A 15374-nucleotide genomic window follows, 5' to 3' on the forward strand; every position below is an offset into this window, starting at 1 on the left:
TATACTTGACTTAAAAACACAAATTACAGGCTGCGGGAAAAAATTATCAAATATAAGTAAATAGGAAACAAGTTTGACTGAAGAAGCATTGAACTGAAAAAACATTTTCGACTTGCAAAGTGAATGAAAATTTTGACATCAATAAAGTCATCCTACGGATGAGATGATAATTTCACCCAACTTTTTGTGAAGAATGTAGGAAATCAAAACTTTTTGGAGGTAAAAAAAGACACAGATAATTTTGAACCTGTTTCTTTTGCTGGGAAACTTTTGAGGTTCATTTAGTAACCTAAATATAGCCACGGATAGATTTTGTTTGAAATAATATCAGTTGTTGGTTTGAAACTACGAGAGTGATGTTTTTATTAAAATATTCTGTTTATACCGGTTTATCTATGCTAGCCATTATTTCAAACTTAGCCAGACCTGAGGAATGATGAATCCTTTGTGTTCATTCTCTTGACCTGTAGTAGGTCAATGACTTTTTTTGGTTTTGAAACTTTAAGCATAATATTAATAAGGCTTACGCTGATCTCACAAGGCTTCGTATCATTAACAGCCTTACATTCAGTTATCTTCTTGAAAAAAAAGACTCGCGACCCTAATGCAGCAGACGGAAATTTAATCAGTAATTTAAACCTGATCAAATTGAGACCTAGAATTTTCTTTTCGGTAAAAAAAATCTATGATTAAACGCAGAGGTATTATCAGAGATACCGGTCAAGAAGAAAAATTGATTTGTATGTTTCTATAAAAAGATTTCATTATGAACGACTTCATTATTTTCAATCACTATTGGAGCATCAGAGTTTTTCAATACTCAAAAGCCGGCTACTTTTTCAAGTGTCACGACCCCTGTTTGGTTTTGTCTTCTATTGTAAGATTAAAAAAGTATGCTCATTTATAATTCAAGATTACATTATTTGCTTATAAATATTTGAAACTTATTATTCTTTCATATACAGGAGACCATATATATATAATATATATATATATATAACACCAGTACACAGAGTTATACAGACGGATGCAACAAAACTAAGAGCGCGAAGAGTTACAGCTGTCTAGACACTCTTGAACTATCACAATCTCACCACGCGATAAAATCCAAAGTAGACTGACTCAAAAGGAGGGGAGTTGAGAACCCGGGTTGCCCACCAAAAACTTTTCCTGGCAATCATATTGAAGCGATATATGGAGTTTATGGTAAGTTGGCAACTATATAGCTGACCATGGAAAAAATCAACGTTGCTTTAAAAGCTCTTAAAACGCCCATTCTTTGCACTCTGAGTGGAGAAAACTTATCAAGACACTTGAAAAAAATTGAATTTCTTAGTATTTTGGGAACCATATCTAAGACCATTAATATTCATGGCACCATGCACGACCATAAAAGTCAATACCATGCATTGATTAAGAAATAAACATTTAACAACCATATATTAACCGTATAAGAACCAGGTAAGATCCATATATGGACGATATAAGAACCATATAAGCTCGGTCAAAAACACAAGTGAGTTTGTTGAGGGCGAGATCAGAAGAGGATCTGAAGTCTGAATAGAAGAAATGTGCAAAACGAACCAAAATGACGAAAACCTTCTAGAAATGTTACTTCACATTCACTTTAGTGCTTTATAAAATTTTATTGAAGAGAAGATAAACTTCAAACAGTCAACAAATTGAGTTCATTCAAGAATTGTAGAAAGTCCTCTTCTGATAATACGACACAACGAATTAAAAGGCATTCAACTCTAGTTTGCCAGGGTCAGCGAAAAGCAAATTTAAAGATCTTCATTTACAATGCCAACTTTACAAACTTTATGATCACAAAAACTTAGAGAAACGGAAAACGATCCAACCAATAATTTTTTTTAGCATGTATTACTGTTTGGAGTCATACAGAACCCCTTCGATTGAGTACGAAGATGACATTGTGAGCATTTTTGGTGGTTTAGACGCAACTGCAACCATGGCTTGGTTCAATGTCCTCATCAGAGACAAATGGCAGATCATCAACATGGTTGACTTCGAAGATGAAAGTTAGCTCAGCCTTAGTTCAACGCATTTGCTAAAAGAACATTATTTTCTGTAACAAAAGAAAACAAAATTTATTTCAAACGAATTTCCACTGATGCAAGATTTTTTTTTGCTTATTGGCAGCGATAGTCTTGTCTATTGTTTGCATTTTAAATAAAGCGTTTTCCGTTTTCCAATTTCTTTCAAGAAGTTTTTGTATCACTTCCAAGGCGTGCTAACTAAATATCATTGGCTAAAATTATTTTGCCTAATTAATACAAATTTATTTGAAATAAAGAAAATTTTATTAAAGCCGCGTCCTCAATTCCAGGCTGCTATTATAGCGCTCCTACTTTTTTTACAATTCAAAGAATTTGAATTGTATTGGGCCGCTGTCTTTTTTTTAAGATCTGTTCACACATTTTCATGATTTTTGAAGTCAAATTTGAGTAGTGATTTTGGTCACTCCGAAACAGGAAGTGGAGCGAAAAAAAGCGAGTGGTTTTGCGGCGTGAAATTTTTTTGCTCCAAATTTAACGTGAGAAAAAGGTGTTTGAACAAAGATTCGCGTTCTCTCTAGTGGTTTTTTGTTCACATGTGGCAATTTCACTTTGATTTTTACTGTTTTTTCGATTTTTCGGATCGGTTTTTTTTCTAAATTGTTTTCCAAATCCATTCATAGTCCGTTCTAGGTCTAGTTTTCTGTTTAGTCAATGAAAATTCGTTGAATTATACGTCAGTACTTTTTCTGCTATGTTTTTACAATTCAAAGAATTTGAATTGTATTGGGGCGCTGTTTTTTTAAGATGTCTTGACACATTTTTCAATGACTTTGATCTTTCAAAACGGGATAAATAGGTAAAGCCCTGCGGTCATTAAGTTTCATTGGAGGCCCAAAGTGGGCTTTGGTAGTCCTTCAAGTGCTTAGAGTGATGCAGCTGCTGGGATGGCCTTAATTTAAGGTTAAAAGGTCATTTTTAGGAGTTTTTGGGCTAAAAATGTTTCAATTTTTCATGTTTTTTTTCTGATTTTTTAGAGTTTTTAATTGATTAGGGAATCTCCTTTAACGTTTGATAGTAGGGCACTGCATAGTTTTTAGTAGCAATGGACTGGTTTTCAACGTTTTAATGTCTCGAATTTTTGGCATTTTTTGGACACAATCTTCAATTTTTTAAGCTTTCCTAAAGTTTTTGTCGATTTCTGATATTTGTCCATTCGCAAGTACCAGAAAACTTTTTCCACCCTTTCAAAAAAAATTTCTGCATGGTTGTTATTTTCAATGGATTTGGTTTCATCACTTTAACCTTTCGGATTACAGAAAATTTTTGTTAAAAATTGCAATTTTTTTCAAGTTTTTTCATAATATTTGTCTTTTATTCAGTTTTTCATACCTCAGTAGCCAAGAAACCTCATCCAGGCTTTGATAGTAGTTAAGTAAATAGTTGCTATGGGGAAATCGAATGGTGTCCACCATTTAAATGGAAAGAATTTCTATTTTTTTCAAATTTGAAATTTTTTCTAAAACTTATTGTCTATCGATCTTTGAGCCAATGAATTTTTTAAGGCTTGGAATTGGGTTACTGGATACAGAAATGATTTTGAACAGAAATGATTTTGAACACATTAATATCACGATATTTCATTTTCAGCAGCATTTCATTAAATTTTGCAATTGATTTCATTTCTTTTTAATTTTTGCGGTCAATTTTGAGTTAATCGATCTTCAAGGGCCAATGAATTTTTTTTCAGGTCTTGCAGATGTAATGCTGACCTATTTCAGAAACAAGAAGTGTTTTTTTTGTTGCATATTTTCGAAATAGGTATATTTAAAGGGATCAAATTTTGCCTTAGGGGTAAAAGCTTCAAGAGTTTTAGCAATGAGTATATTTTTGTTTAGTTTGTTTGATTGTTTTAATTTCTCATGTTTTTGGGATGATTTTGTTTGTGTTTTGGCTGTCATTGTTCAATTGACCTTATGGTCAGGTGGAGCACTTCTAATTTTTTCACTCAATTCTTTGAATTGTATTTCAGGACTTGTCCTGCTATGTTTTTTTACTTCGTCTAACAGATTTTTGTTTCGTCTTACCCTGAATTCTTGGAATTGACTTTTTCAATGACTTACCTCACTCAAAAAATGAGTTTTTAACTCACTTATGGAACTTTTAATTTTATGAACATTTACTTATTAAAGGTCAATAGTGTGCATCTAAGTAGTGCCAAACATATATACCCCAATTCTTGATTATTAGAGTCTTGAGTTTTTGGTTTCGAATATTAATTTTGGGATCTTCTCCGTTTGTGCCCCCCGTACGTTATGCGCCCCCAGTTACAGAGCTCGTGCCATTACATTTTAAGTCATTATGTAAAAAATGTTGCACGTGCATCTGAGGGATGCAAATAAAATGCGCCCACTAAGCTCAGGGGGCACAAACGTCAAAAGGGACCTATTAGGGCTTTCTCCTTATAGAGCTTATGTGTCTCATAAAAATGACAGTCCAAAACTAACCCAAAAAGTGTAGTTGTCTATTAAAGGACTGATGGTCAATCTGCCTATCTTGTTTCTTTAGTTGTTTCAATTCATGGAAGGCCCCAAGCGTCTATCGCGGCTGTTTTCCGGCAAATCTGCCGGCTATGTTTTCTGGCCTGGCACTAAATTGACCCAACAGTAGTCCGTCACTATTTGAGGTCTTAAGTGCAGGAACAAGAAATCGGAAATAGGGCTTTATTTTTGTGAACAATTAGTGGCGTGTTTATGACGACGCGTGGCAAAGAGTGGCAAAGATTTTGTTACGAAAGTCAAAACTAATGAAATTATTACCATTAAAAAATTTACAAAAGAGCCGAAGTGTCAAAGAGTTTGATCAACTGTTTTTCAAGGGCGCGACAAATTGTTTTGACTCATGATATTTTTTCGAATTGAGAGCCGAGGTTGAATTTAAGTTCATGCTTTCTTTGCAAATACGGAATATTGGTCTTTTTTGTGCTTTACATGCAACGCGCAACGGCGTCCGGATCTTTCCCATTATTGGCCCCCAGCTTAGTGGTCAGACAACCTATAGCCCACCCAATCATAGGACTTATACCATAATGGGGGGGGGGGGGGCTATAACTTCATGGGAGGAGGGGGGGCTGTAACGGGAAAGACCCCAGCGTTCGACATAATTTGTGGATGCATTTGAAACGACAGTGAGGCAACTTGCTTGCACTGCCAATCTGAATAAAGAAAGTTATAAACATGTGGATGTTTATCTCTTTTATCAGGAAGTCTCAAGCTTTGAATATAAATTTCGAGGTGTAAAATGCAAACCTTTAGTCTGTCCAAACTTTTTTAAAATTTCTTTTTCTATCAAATTCCAAAATTCAAGGCTCTTATCTCAATACTTTTCTGCCCACACCGAGAAAATCAGTAACAATGCAATCCTGGTAAATCTATCTTGAATGTGACTATGTTTTTAACATAAGAGTTGTCTGGTCTTGCAACGTTTCAAAGGTCGCATTTTGCGTTGCATGAAATCTTGAATGAGATATATGGCAAAAGATAGGCAAAAATAGACATCACTCAGTGTGGAGAGTCGAAAATTGTCATGAATCACACCTACTTGTTTAATCACATTTCAAAAGTTTGTAATCTGCGGAATTTGTTGCGCCTGCTTGCCAAAATTTTTTCTATTGTGACTATCATCGCATCCAACCAGTGTCGAGGTTTGACGGTGAGTTTTCGTAAAAAATGCGGTGAAATGCGGTGAAAAAAAATGTAATTTTCATTGCGTATTTCTACATCTTTTCGTGTTGAATGCGGTGAATCGCGGTGAATTATTTATTTTGACCGCGTTCTCAGTAATCCTACATTAAAGGAGCTTCCTTACACGATTTCGAATCTGATACCTCCTGCATGCCTTCATCTTCTTAGTCCACAGCGCCAATTGTCACTTGTTTCTCTGATTTTTCTTGTGAAATTAAATCAGATTCAGTAAACGTTGAAAAGCCAATGTGGAGAATTTTTGTAAGAAATGCAGTGAAATGTGGTGAATTGTTTTTTTTCAATGCATTCACCGCTTTTACTACTGCATTCACCGCTTTTTCTACTGCATTTCTTACAATAATTTACCACAAAAGTTGATGCGGTGCTTTTTGTAAGAAATTCGGTGAATTTCGCGGTGAAGTTTTGTAAGAAATGGGGTGAAAAGTGGTGAAATAGTTTTTTCTCAGCAATCACCGCATTTCGTACAAACATTCACCACATTCACCGCATTTCTTACAAAAATTCTCTCAGAAACCTTGACCCAGGAACTAAAAGATATATTTTAAACGAGCTCGGATCATCTACTTTCACCTTGGCATCCCACTTTGTTTCCCTGATGTTTTTTTAAAAGATGTGGAAATAAGCGTTGATATCTTTTTGTTCTCACTCCCCACTACCACGTTGTGTCGAAGAAATAATGTAAAAATTATAGTGAATAGCGGAGAAAAACAATTTTCACCGCAAAGTGCCGGCATCTTTTAGCAGTGAATGTGGTGAAAGCGGTGAAATTTTGTAAGATTTACGGCTATTTAGCGGTGAATTTTTTTCACCGCATTCACCGGAATTCTTACAGAAACGAAACTTCCATTCTCGGCTTTGAAATTCTCAACTCCTGCATGCCATGAACTTCTTATTCCACTGCCCCATCTGCCAATTACTTCAATGATATTTTTTGCGGATTTTAATTAGATTCAATAAATAAATGGAAAACATATGCGTTGAAAATTTGTAAGATTAGCGATTTTTAGCGGTGATTTTTGTTCACCACTTATCTGCTGTAAAAAAATTCACCGCCAACAACATGAAGCGGTGAAAACAATTTTTTTTTCGAACAAACAAACAAACAACATGAAGCGGTGAAAAACAAAACCGCGAATCTCAAGAAAGTTCACCGAAGAAGAAACAATAAGTAATATCGATAAACTGGCGTAAGTTATGTGATTTTTAGATATAAACAATATTTCAGCGAATAAAAACAGTTTTGTCCTAAAACAATTTCACCAAGACTTCGAGATATGGTCTCTACATATGGTCTCTCCGACTATGAGTTTGAACTTGTTTGAGTTTTCATCTCACTCAATGCCGAGTTTTTTACCACATACATATCAGTGAATATTAAACAATGTTATACTGAAAAATTTCAAATAACATTTAAAAGTTGTCAATCTGTCTACTGGTTTCTACAGTAATTTCTAATAAAATTTAAAACAGAATAAAAAACTTTTAATAAAAAACAAAAAAAAATTTGCAGCTATGTGCGCGTTTCTGTGATTTTATCTTTAAGAAAAATTTTTTTGAAGCTTTTAACATATTCATCTCAAATCTTGCATAGTCTCTTTAAAAATTTGATTCGATAGAATTTTGCGCTAACTTAGCGCTGAAACTTTGTAGGCTTTGTGTTTTTCGGCGGTGAACTTTGTTTTCGCCGCTCTCAACGCATTGACCGCTATAATTAAATCTTCTATTTGCGAAATCTTCTGAATGTATTTGGTAAAATTTGTGGTGATGCTTTATACGAATTGCGATTCTTAGCGGCCAAGTTTTTTTTACCGGTCTCAACGATTTTTTCGTTATTTTCTAATCTTTAATTTGCAATACTTTTAGTGGTAAAGCCATTTAATAAAATTAGCGGTGATTTTTTTTCGATTCTTAGCGGTGAATTCTTTTTTTTGCCGCAATAACCGCATTCAACGCTAAAAATCGCAATTTCTACATGTTTTCAACGCATTCACGTTAAAACTTACAATTTTTGGCAATTTTTTGCATTACACGGGTCTTGACAAACTTAGCCTTTTCTGTAGCATTAGAACAATTCGATTTGTAATTGATTAGTTTGATGATTTGTGGTGTCCAGATTTATGCTGTGACGGACAAACAAACAAATATCTTCTCTATGGACATTTGAGGAAAAAATGGAATCCTGAACAGTATATGGATAAGTTGATGGAGTACTGGGATGAGGATAACAAACCACTCAATCTTCTCACCATTAGTTTCAAATGCTAGAAAATCCATATCTATTGGCCAAATAGTTTTGGAGCAAAGGGTTTCCGATTCAGGCTTTTTCAACGTTTGTTTCAAATTTTTCACAATGTGGCTCGAAAATTTGATTGTTACTTGCCAGTTAATTTTCATCGGTCAATTAATTAACTTTGACGGTTTGGTCAGATGAGAAAGAAAACCATTTTTGGAACGACTCGTCCAAAATTGTATGATTTGAACTGTTTCTTATATATTGACTCTGTAGTTACGAAGTTTTGATAAAAACTCGAGAATCGGGGCACTAGAAAGTCAGTTTCCTTATAGTTTTTCTTCAATTCTGCATAATTTTTACAACTTTTTTGCTAGAGGATACATCAGATGACTCCAATAATAGAAAAAATTATTTCAATTATTTTTTTACAGGCAGTCTATATTCCCATAGTTTGTTCTAACCTTATTGTCGAAGTGGGCTTTGGACCTGGAAATTTGACCCGAAACTTTGACTCGATCGAACCAAGAGCACCCTTCATGATTCTTGGAAGCGAGTTCAAGGAGTTTGGAATCCCAGGTCTCCGTGAATCGCCGAAGTTCGATTTTGACAATCCTGGTCGCAACTTGACATTTCATTGGTTTAAGCATAACATAATGTGCTTAGAGCATCCCTGGATTTGCGGAAACGTCGAGGAAAATGTGTCCAAACCTGGTAGAAAAGGCAAAGGAAAGAAAGGAAGCAAAAAAAGTAGAAGGAAGAAAAATCAGTCTGATACGATAGGATTAGACAAACTCAGTATAGGAAGCTAAAACTGCTAAGCGAAGTGATCAGAATTTAAAAAGAGTTTCCGAATTTTTCGTATAAATTTATAAATGTGGTGGCAAAAACTGACTGATCAGATCTAAGCATAGCTGAAACACACCAAGGCTGATGTGTCCGCTCGAAATCGCCCTGGTCCAGACCATTTCGAGAGCACACATGACCTTTGTGCGCTCGGAGTTACAGGGTCTGGAAGGCGGAATGAGCGCACTTGAGTTTGATCATAGCTAGGTGGATTCGAGCGAACTTAATCAATTTTGTGTTGTCCTACAAAACAATTCCGTTTTGATTGGTATATTGGGGTAATGTCAAATTATAAATAAAAAACTGAAACAATTTTGTCAAAATTAAAAAAAATAGATTTAATTTAAGGTACCATATCAAGGTAATTGTTATGTTTAATAGATTCATAATTAAAGGAAAAAACCAAAAATGTCCAAAAAGAGTTTGTTAAGAGAAAACTTAACTTCAAAGCACGCTATCGTGAAACGGAAGAAATCATAATATTAATGAACGATAGTTAGCTGAAGATCTCAAAGTTGATATGCCCGGACCTTGCTCGCAGTGCGTTTCATTGCTGAACCATTGACTTTCAATAGTAACCATTACTGAACCAGCAAGATACAAGTGTAAATGCTTCTGCCAGTCTGCCCAGAGTCTATTAAGAAGGATCCCACTCTGTCCCTTTTCTTCGCAGCCTAATTTACATCATTGGTGTACACTGCACAGAACGTTTCACATCATCAGACTGTACATACATCGAACATAGCAAGTTTTGAAAATTTCGAATAGCTGATATCATGCTTGAAACTTTTAAAATGGCGATACCCTCAAAAGCTATTCTAGCTCCAACTATACCACATATTGGCGCATCTGTGCGGTGGAAGTGGAGTTCGGAGGTGGAGGCGGGAGTAGGAGGTGGAGGCGGGGGTCGGAGGCAGAGGTGGAAGCGGAGTTCGGAGGTGGAACCGGAGTTCGGAGCTGGAGGCGGAGACGGAGTTTGATGTGCGAGTCAGAATTAGTTGTGTATTAGTTGTGGTAGTAGTAGTAGTAGTAGTAGTAGTAGTAGTAGTAGTAGTAGTAGTAGTAGTAGTAGTAGTAGTAGTAGTAGTAGTAGTAGTAGTAGTAGTAGTAGTAGTAGTAGTAGTAGTAGTAGTAGTAGTAGTAGTAGTAGTAGTAGTAGTAGTAGTAGTAGTAGTAGTAGTAGTAGTAGTAGTAGTAGTAGTAGTAGTAGTAGTAGTAGTAGTAGTAGTAGTAGTAGTAGTAGTAGTAGTAGTAGTAGTAGTAGTAGTAGTAGTAGTAGTAGTAGTAGTAGTAGTAGTAGTAGTAGTAGTAGTAGTAGTAGTAGTAGTAGTAGTAGTAGTAGTAGTAGTAGTAGTAGTAGTAGTAGTAGTAGTAGTAGTAGTAGTAGTAGTAGTAGTAGTAGTAGTAGTAGTAGTAGTAGTAGTAGTAGTAGTAGTAGTAGTAGTAGTAGTAGTAGTAGTAGTAGTAGTAGTAGTAGTAGTAGTAGTAGTAGTAGTAGTAGTAGTAGTAGTAGTAGTAGTAGTAGTAGTAGTAGTAGTAGTAGTAGTAGTAGTAGTAGTAGTAGTAGTAGTAGTAGTAGTAGTAGTAGTAGTAGTAGTAGTAGTAGTAGTAGTAGTAGTAGTAGTAGTAGTAGTAGTAGTAGTAGTAGTAGTAGTAGTAGTAGTAGTAGTAGTAGTAGTAGTAGTAGTAGTAGTAGTAGTAGTACAAGCTTCGGGCTTCGCCCGTGGGGTGTCAATCCCAGTGATTGTTTATCAGTCTATTTCAGTTTATCTTTCTCCAGTGTCTGAATAAAAGACTCAACGCTCAATCACCCTCCCCCATCACTCACTTTCTTTCTTTCTTCAATTTAACACCCCCCCCCACCCCTCCTCCTAACCACCCGACTCAGCGCAACCTACGTAAGAACCTCCCATTTAATTTTGCTATAATATTTGGGTCTCCCATCATACCCCCCCCATTATGATGCTGGGCTAGTTTATCTGACAACTAAATTGGGGGGGGGGGACTATAGGTTATTTGAACACTAAGCTGGGGGGGGGGGGCGAAAAAACCGAATATTTATCCAATATTATATATATATATAAGATATTTTCATTGAATTTAGTCTGCGGAGATGGAGACGGAGGTGGAGGCGGCGACGGAGGTGGAGGCGGAGACGGAGGTTGAGGCGGAGACGGAGGTGGAGGCGGAGACGGAGGTGGAGGCGGAGACGGAGTAGATCGGAGGCGGAGGGAATCAATTCGGGAAATCAACTGAAAGGGATAGGGCGAAGCATCGAGTTCAAAGAGCGCACAATACCAATTTCATTTAAACTCAAACATTTAAACTCTGTGAATCTGTTCATTTCCCGTTTTAGTAAGCTGCATGTTTTTGGCATATTCATTTCTTAATTCATTTGTCAATTCAAAACCGCCTTTTGAGTAGAGCATAATTATAGCATTGAGTGAGCATAGCATTGAGTAGAGCATAGAATTGAGTAGAGCATAGCATTGAGTAGCGCGTATAAATAGATTTACATGTATCTGTCTATGCCTGAGTCATATGCAGAAAGCTGCAAACGCGCATCCTGAGCATATAATTACCCGCTTAAATATCATAATGCGCAGATAATTCGCCGTACAATAATCATGCTGGGCATAAGAATAACCGAGAAAAGATTTTATTTGTCCTGTAATTTACAATGAAATGTCTAATATGTGCCATGAACAGTTAACGTGGAAGAGTAAAAAACATGATGGAGTTAAAAAGATTCAGTACTGATTTACACTTGAAGCTAGGTCCGGGTGACAAGATGGTACTTTTAGATTAAAAAAAAACCGTGGATGCCACGACTGTAAACCGTGTTTTTAGAGAATATGGTTATTTCATTTTTTCGGAAAATTTCAATAAAGAGAATGTTAATGACTACTATTTATTTAGTCAATTTAACGAAGCATTTTTAGAGTAACGAAGTGTTTTTTTACGATCACCAACCACCAGTAGAAATTTCGAATGCAAATATCCCTGTTGGATGAAATATAGAAAAAAGACCCCAACTTAGCTTTGAAATATTTTTTATATTAACTTAAAGTAAAAAAAGGACCAAAAACAATTGTTGCCTATTTTTGGTGCAAACATGCTGTCATTTTAATTTGAAATTTTTTCTCGAGAGTTGTAAAAATTTATGAAGTTTCGTTAGAGTCATTCAATTGTTGGCTTGGTTTTATATAGTACATGATGTCCCCACGACTCATTATAAATATTTCTGATGTCTGATTTCCTTTTACCAATCAAATCATACTTGGGGGCATTTGGAAAAGAGCAATGACACTACAGAAAATCTACCTTGTTCCATTCATCCATAATGAAGATTTCATTCGAGATCGTAAGTTTTTATATTAGCGCAAATATTAATGTACGCTGTTTCTCGGAAATATGCAATTTTTTAAGCCACTGCCCTCTGTTGTGTTAGAACTGGAAGGAGATTAACCGAGTGCTGTTTTAAAATGTTTTAGCCTTTTTGTTCGTGAAACGAACCCCACTTCATCTAGAGTATGAAGAAAAAAAACATACTTATATTCGATCGGAGCCTGAAAAAAAGCGTTAAATTTGCTCAATTGTACTACAAATCTCCAAGCATGGGTGTCCTTATAAAAATGCTACAAAAGCTGTTAGCGGTAAGTTTCAGCGCTGATCGTTCATAATTTCAGCGCTTTCAAAACAATTACCTCAAAATTTTGCCAGAATATTGTGGCTAATATTTTGTTAGTCAACGCATCTTAACACAGTATTTAGATAGTTTTAGCGCTGGAAACACGTCAAATCAAAGTCGTGTTGAAAAAATTGGGTTGGTCTTTCTAAATTTTCAAATCTCATTACTGCTGATCTTGCATATGTTCAGCCCTTAGCTGGTTCCTTGGGACGCAAGCTAACTTCTCCATGCTTTTCTTTATGAATCAGATTTTGATGATGTATGATACATTGCTGCGAAGTCTTTGAATGCGTTAAATTTTGTCTAACTTCAAATATTAGATTCAAGAATTGTAGCCAAAAATTATTTGTCACTAATTCCCTCGCGCACAACCAACAACACTAAATGTAGGAAACCTTTACCAGTGTTTGTTTACTCAAAGGACCAACGCAAATCTTATTGCAGATCACGGAAAACATTATCAGGTTTGCAATTGTCCATATCACGGCTCATCAGAGTTATTAACTCTGTGCATTGAGTCTCAAATATGTACGCATTAATATTCGAGCAATAAGGTATAGCTATGTAAATGGTTTTGTGAAAAATCAAACGCTCAAAAAATCAGAAATTGGTTACATTATCCGCAGATAGCAGTCATTAAATTAGTGTTTTTTTGTCACTCTTGTCTGCAGTTAAAATAAAAATTTTAAATGTACATTGTGTTGGCGATGCTTGAACAGTCCTCAGAGGTTTACACATTTGCACGAACTAAACTTGCACAAAAATGGTTACAATTTTGTGAACTAATTTTATCATTAAAAATAGTCAATGTGTATATTAAAAATGTGATCTGTTCCATTGGTACCTCACCCATTACGCAACATGTACTCAGTAAGCTGAGAGCACAAACTGAAATGAAACTCATAAATGATCTCAACCAGACAAATCATTGCGTAGTCTTAAATGTAATTGTATCTGTTAATTAAAAAATTCGCATTGTTATCCGAAAAAACCGTCAGCTGTTCATTCTTATTACTGTAATGGGGGGGATTGGCTGGCTTCTACGTACTGACAAAGCTATACGGTTCGAGATAGGTTCCAAAAAAGCCTGTCTCAAAAGTATCTCAAAACCACTGAATGACATTCTGATCAGCTAATGCAGACTCAGGTGGGACCCTGACCCCGATTTCAGCAGTCGTTGACATTATTAAGAAAATTGTCGGTGTCCTGCTTTAGATAGTCAGAAACGACAAAAGCCCTTACGTTTTGGCTCGTTATTGTCGGTATGTTCTGTTTTAAGTTAAAAAGAAACGTTGTTATGCTTGGTTTTAAACGTAAGAAAATGCCGATATTTTGGTTTCTTACGTTTGGTATTTTCCATTTTCAACGTAAGCAGACATCGATATGACGGTTTTGAAACTACTTAAATCACGAGAAATGACTCATGTTCTTGATTTCTTATGATCATATCAGGACTCAGTTACTCTGATTTAATGAGCTGAGTCCCCATCAATGCTCAATAAGTCCGTTAAATTGTTTACTAAAAACCAAACAAAGCATTCATATTTGTGCATTATCTTTATGAGCAGAGGAAAGAAATTCTCTCAGTTTTTATTTTTTTTTCAAAGAAATTATTTCGAAAAAGTGCGTTTGCAAGACTCACAAGTTGTATTGAACAAACCGACAATTTCTTAAGTTATAAACCAAACATCGAATCTAAGACACCGAACATACTGAACCTTAGTGAGTGAACATTTTGACTTTTTTGCGTTTGTAACCAAACCCCCTCCTTGTCAGTCCCTTCTTCTTACACTGCGCCACTTCTCACTAACTTCTAGTATTTTTGTTTTGAATTTTAATCAGATTAATTTTACTTTCTGTAAAACATGAGCGTTGATTTTTTGTAAGATTTGCGATATTTAGTGATGAAATTACATAATTTAGCTGTGAAACGTGGTGATTTTTTGTACGTTCACCGCTTGCTCTAGTGGTGAAATTACATAAATTCACCGCTTAGAAAAAAATGTCAAAGAGATGTAAGATGGGGGGGTCATTTTAGTGGGGTTAAATCTAACACTTTCTTCCTTACTCCCCATTGCCACCTTAACTTACCTTGTTTTACCCCCCCCCCCCTAAAATTGCCCCTATAATCTTTTTGTTTCTGACACTTTTTCTATGAGGTGAATCTATGTAAATTCACCAATAAGTTAAGGTTAAGCGGTAGATTTATGTAATTTCATCGCATTCGTCTCTTATCTTACATAATTTGGACACTTTTTTCAGAGCAGTGAATTTATGTAATTTCACCGCTAAATTCAGTGGTGAAAATATGCAATTTCACAGCTATCAGGCGATACATTTTTTATCAACGCATTCACCGCCTGATTTATGTAATTTCACTGCATTCACCGCTCATCTTAAATATATTTGCATTGAAAGGCGGTGACACTTCGAACCGGGTAGTAAAGATGTAGACTAATGGGTGATCAGTAATGAAAAAGAGAAACTGCAGACTTTTTCATGTGTGGACTGATATTTCTCAAGTTTGGCGGTGGGTTGACGTTATTTGTTAGGGTGGACGGTGGTTAGAACTATCTTTGCCCGCGTACACCATTTGTCGACCAATTTCGGTCTCAGGCTCAACGCGTCTCAGGTAAATGTCGGCGTCGACCCACAATGGGAGAGGCAGAAATGTTCTTGATTAATGATGTTTTCCAATCTCCTCGAAGTGTTGTTCAAATCAAACAAAATTTGGTATTTGTAAAATTGAACTGATCACATTGAAGACCATCATGTTGTTGATGACAAAAACAATTGGCAAATTGGCTTGGCAGACATAAACACCA

General features: G+C 35.7%; 1 protein-coding gene across 3 annotated transcripts in view; it reads left to right on the forward strand.

Moving 5' to 3' along the window:
• Nucleotides 1-15374, forward strand: part of LOC142350601 (uncharacterized) — a 23715-nt gene extending 8341 nt beyond the window's left edge. The window contains exons 3-5 of one of the 3 annotated variants that reach the window (XR_012760884.1): nucleotides 1879-2042; nucleotides 8447-8762; nucleotides 15102-15374. Coding sequence is in view for 2 of the 3 variants with exons in the window: in XM_075402489.1 (XP_075258604.1) it covers nucleotides 1879-2042; nucleotides 7896-8047 (316 nt within the window). In the remaining variant the exon portion in view is untranslated. Of the gene's footprint in view, nucleotides 1-1878; nucleotides 2043-7895; nucleotides 8070-8446; nucleotides 8888-15101 lie in introns of those variants that run through there. The other 2 variants (XM_075402490.1, XM_075402489.1) reach the window with 2 other exon arrangements.

Source organism: Convolutriloba macropyga, chromosome 12 (genome assembly GCF_964194025.1).
Source record: "Convolutriloba macropyga chromosome 12, txConMacr16.3, whole genome shotgun sequence".
Lineage (NCBI taxonomy): Eukaryota > Metazoa > Xenacoelomorpha > Acoela > Convolutidae > Convolutriloba > Convolutriloba macropyga.